General features: G+C 35.8%; 1 protein-coding gene across 1 annotated transcript in view; it reads right to left on the bottom strand.

Moving 5' to 3' along the window:
• Nucleotides 1–5,000, bottom strand: part of LOC137628399 (zinc finger protein on ecdysone puffs-like) — a 282,863-nt gene that overhangs the window by 217,306 nt on the left and 60,557 nt on the right. The window contains exon 2 of the mRNA XM_068359548.1: nucleotides 1,324–1,497. Within this exon, the coding sequence (XP_068215649.1) occupies nucleotides 1,324–1,468 (145 nt within the window). The 5' untranslated portion in view covers nucleotides 1,469–1,497. The remainder of the gene's footprint in view (nucleotides 1–1,323; nucleotides 1,498–5,000) is intronic.

The raw sequence follows: 5,000 nt of genomic DNA, 5'->3' as shown, positions 1-5,000 counted from the left end.
TATGCCTACAGGGACTCTACCGAGTGAGCTATCAAGAGAGATAAAAGTTTATGACAAATCTCCGTACATATTCCTGTCGAATTCAGGAATCTGTTCATAGACTTGAAATAAACCCATCTCCACCATGATAGCTGAATCGTGAGTTTGTAACACGTGGTTATTTTAAATGAACATATATCACAATCACACGTGATTTCAATCAATGTAAATATCACCCACGAATGGCATTTAATACCGAATTCTATCTTGGGAATATATATCCACTTGGAATTCATTTTATGGTAACAGCTTCTGGCCGGGTGGAGATTCGAACCCCCACCTGTGCGGCTGGAAACTATGCCTACAGGGACTCTACCGAGTGAGCTATCAAGAGAGATAAAAGTTTATGACAAATCTCCGTACATATTCCTGTCGAATTCAGGAATCTGTTCATAGACTTGAAATAAACCCATCTCCACCATGATAGCTGAATCGTGAGTTTGTAACACGTGGTTATTTTAAATGAACATATATCACAATCACACGAGTTTCCAGCTGCACAGGTGGGGGTTCGAATCTCCACCCGGCCAGAAGCTGTTACCATAAAATGAATTCCAAGTGAATATATATTCCCAAGATAGAATTCGGTATTAAATGCCATTCGTGGGTGATATTTACATTGATTGAAATCACGTGTGATTGTGATATATGTTCATTTAAAATAACCACGTGTTACAAACTCATGATTCAGCTATCATGGTGGAGATGGGTCCTTGCGAGAATTGTCATGGCCAGATCTGTCTGCGCTGAATTGTCTTTACAAGATTTGTCATGGCCAGATCTGTCTGCGCTGAATTGTCTTTGCGAGAATTGTCATAGCCAGATCTGTCTGTGCTGAATTGCCATGCACTGTATTGTCTTTGCGAGAATTGTCATGGCCAGATCTGTCTGGGCTTAATTGTCATGTACTGAATTGTCGGCGCTGAATTGTCCTGCACTGAACAATCGGCACTGAAATTTCCTGAACAGAATTGGCAGTGTGACAAAAAAAATATTGTTAAAAGTTCGGAAGCCGGTGGCTTCAAGTGATTAAAGCATGATGATTACAAAGCAAGGTCCATTTAAATAATAACAGACACAATTAGTGACCCAGTTTGCTGCCAAGATACCTGCTGTACCCAGATGCATACTCAGAAAGCTGAAATTTGAAGTATTAGACTCTTCTTATGCAAAAATGGCTAATATAAAGCAATGATGGGATTGTCGTAAAATATATCAGTATGGTATTAAAACACATACTGAATAGCTATATTCTTATAAATAGAGTCTTACCAAAAAACTTACCTTTTTTCTTGTTACCATCTACTCCATACTTATACAAGATATCCAACACTTTGCCATATTCACTAAAGAAATTCTTTATCTGAGATTTAGTGCAGTTTTTGGGGAGTCCTTTCACGAAAATTCTAGGGATTAATTCTTTACCCATGGTGCCTCCTCTTTATTAAAACAGTCAATCTGGAACAATAACAGGAAATCAAAATACAATGCAGAGATAATCTGTGTATGTTTCAACACGTATAATATGTGGCCCTTCGTACATAGAGGATGATATTACCAAATTGAAGAAATTACCACCAACCTCTACTATTCAAAAAACTTTTAGAAAACTATTTAAATTGAGCTAAGAAAACATTTCCAGTACAAGGTCCAGTTAAAGGAAAGGAAATAAATAATATACTATATTTTCCATTTCAAAATTGTTTTTAGATGCCATACCTCTTTTGAAAAAAAAAAAAAAACTAGAAATAAAGGTAGTGTTTGCATATAGTTGTACATTAAAAAGGATGTTGACTGAGAATAGGCCTGGAAATGATTAATACATACATACATACATACATATATGTGTATGTATATATATATATATATATATATATATATATATATATATATATATATATATATATATATATTATATATATATATTATATATATATATATATATATTATATATAATATACATATACATGTGTATATATATATATATGAATACATATATAATATATATACATATATATAGATAAATAGATATTTATATATATACATATATATATAGATAAATAGATATTTATATATATATATATATATATATATATATATATATATATATATATATATATATATATATATATATACTGTATATATATATACATATATATATGTTTATATATACTGTATATATATACATATATATATATATAAATATATATATATATATTCTTACAAAGCTGGTCTAGTGTAGAGTAAATGCAGTATTTTATTAATGATTTTATTTATATTCAATTTGTGTATTGAAGAGAGGTTAGCCAGATCTTAAAATGAGTTCTCCTCATGGTAGACGTAGGTATATTATGTAAATTGCGTAAGACTTTCGTCGTGAATTTCATTGTATTCTTTATTCAAGTCAGTATATGTAAATTTATGTAATTTAAAAGGATTGACTTTTCTATTTCACGTATTTTTGTTACGAAGTCTTACGTAATATGTTTGACAGTGATATGTGACCATAAGAAATATGAACAAGAGCTTATGTAACATTCTTTTATATTTTTATGAGGTATTGCATCATGTTTGAAAGAGAATACACAATTGTTTTAGGTACCATGTGCTTTGGAATTTTCATGAAACACCTAGTGATAGAATGCTATCTTCTTTTTATTTGAGACACAAAGGACGAGTGGAACTAGCTGACTGAGAGAGCCGTCTGGCATGGCGGGAGTGCACGATCGAGAGAGCAATACTTGGTAACTCTGACGCCTTGCCCTGTCCCCCCTCCCCCCCCGCTTCCAGAATTCACTCTCCTGGAATCTTCTGGATGTAGCTAAGTCTTATATAAGCCCCCAAGGCTGCATAGCAGGAGTAGAGAAGCAGCCATCTTGTGAAAGAGCCAAAACTTCCATCTCTCTCCGAGTACATATAGTGTGTCCTCTCCTAAGTGACTCTGTGCCTCAAAGCAAATCGTGTGTTGAAAAGATAAGTCAGATGAAACGATGATTTTGAATAAATTGTATTGGGTGAGTCCTGGCATTATGTGAAGTTCTTGTAACTGGCCGGGTAGGAAGGTTAGGTATTTGTATTGGGATCTGGTTATCTATTTTCCTTCGGTGTCAACCTTAAATTTCAAGTGAAACAAGTGATTGTATAATTTTCGTAAGTGTTACTTCTTTTTTCTTAATTTAAGGATTATTCAGATTTAACATTTAAAGTCATTATATAATTTTCAGATCATAACATTTTTGTCTTAATCTAAGTTTTGTTCAGACGTAATATTTTGAGTGATTGTATTTGTTATTATGTAAATCCTTTTCCAAAGTGTTGTAATTTATATAGAATATATTTATTTTTGCAAAGAGTGTATTATTCCAATCACCATTGTTTAGATTAATTACGCTACAATCCTGTTAATGAATCGTAGTAAGTTTATTCGTAATTATAATTACCCAGTTTAGTTTTGAGTGTGCTTAAGACCTTTGTATATTCAGTTTTATATATTACTGTCTGGGAGTTATTTAACAGTCTCAGAATTCATGCACTAATATTTTTAAATGTAACAGTTTTAATGTAAAACCAAAAAGTGAGTTTGGAATTCGAGGTTGATAAACTTGCCAGTTGTAGTATATATTATGTTATATGTTTGGTTCCCAGTCACGAGCCATAGCATAATATATATTTATATATATATATATATATATATATATATATATATATATATATATATATATATATATATATATATATACAATACTTGATAAATATTACCCATTTACGAGTGATTTTTATATAAAAAAAAAAGCCATGTATTTTAATAACTTAATGTCTGGATTTTCTCTCATAACTCAGAATCAGAGACCCAAGGAGGAATTACTCAAAGACAATAGCTTCTAGCTAGGCGGGGAATCGAACCCTGGTCCAGGAAGCTGCAATGACTGTGACATAGTACCTGGTCCATGAAGCTGGTATGACAGTGACATAGCACCTGGTCCATGAAGCTGGTATGCCAGTGTCGTAGCACCTGGTCCATGAAGCTGCTATGACAGTGACATAGCACCTGCTCCAGGAACCTGGTATGATAGGGACATAGCACCTGGTCCACAAAGCTGGTATGACAGTGACAAAGCACCTGGTCCAGGAAGCTGGCAAGACAGTGAAATAGCACCTGATCTATGAAACTGCTATGACAGTGACATAGCACCTGGTCCATGAAGCTCCTATGACAGGGACATAGCACCTGATCCAGGAAGCTGGTATGACAGTGACCTAGCACCTGGTCCAGGAAGCTGGTATGACAGTGACGTAGCACCTGGTCTATGAAGCTGCTATGACAGTGACATAGCACCTGCTCCAGGAAGCTGGTATGATAGGGACATAGCACCTGGTCCACAAAGCTGGTATGACAGTGACATAGCACCTGGTCCAGGAAGCTGGCATGACAGTGAAATAGCACCTGATCCATGAAACTGCTATGACAGTGACATAGCACCTGGTCCATGAAGCTCCTATGACAGTGACATAGCACCTGCTCCAGGAAGCTGGTATGATAGGGACATAGCACCTGGTCCACAAAGCTGGTATGACAGTGACATAGCACCTGGTCAAGGAAGCTGGCATGACAGTGAAATAGCACCTGATCCATGAAACTGCTATGACAGTGACATAGCACCTGGTCCATGAAGCTCCTATGACAGGGACAGAGCACCTGCTCCAGGAAGGTGGTATGACAGTGACGTAGCACCTGCTCCAGGAAGCTGGTATGACAGTGACATAGCACCTGCTCCAGGAAGCTGGTATGACAGTGACATAGCACCTGGTCTGTGAAGCTGCTAGGACAGTGACATAGCACCTGGTCCATGAAGCTGGTATGAGAGTGACATAGCACCTGGCCTATGAAGCTGGTATGACAGTGACATAGCACCTGGTCCAGGAAGCTGGTATGACAGTGACAGCACCTGCTCCATGAAGCT

This window comes from Palaemon carinicauda, chromosome 36 (assembly GCF_036898095.1).
Source record: "Palaemon carinicauda isolate YSFRI2023 chromosome 36, ASM3689809v2, whole genome shotgun sequence".
Taxonomy (NCBI): Eukaryota; Metazoa; Arthropoda; class Malacostraca; order Decapoda; family Palaemonidae; genus Palaemon; species Palaemon carinicauda.
Note: the sequence above shows the minus strand (reverse complement) of the source record. Positions and strands in the feature narration are given on the sequence as shown.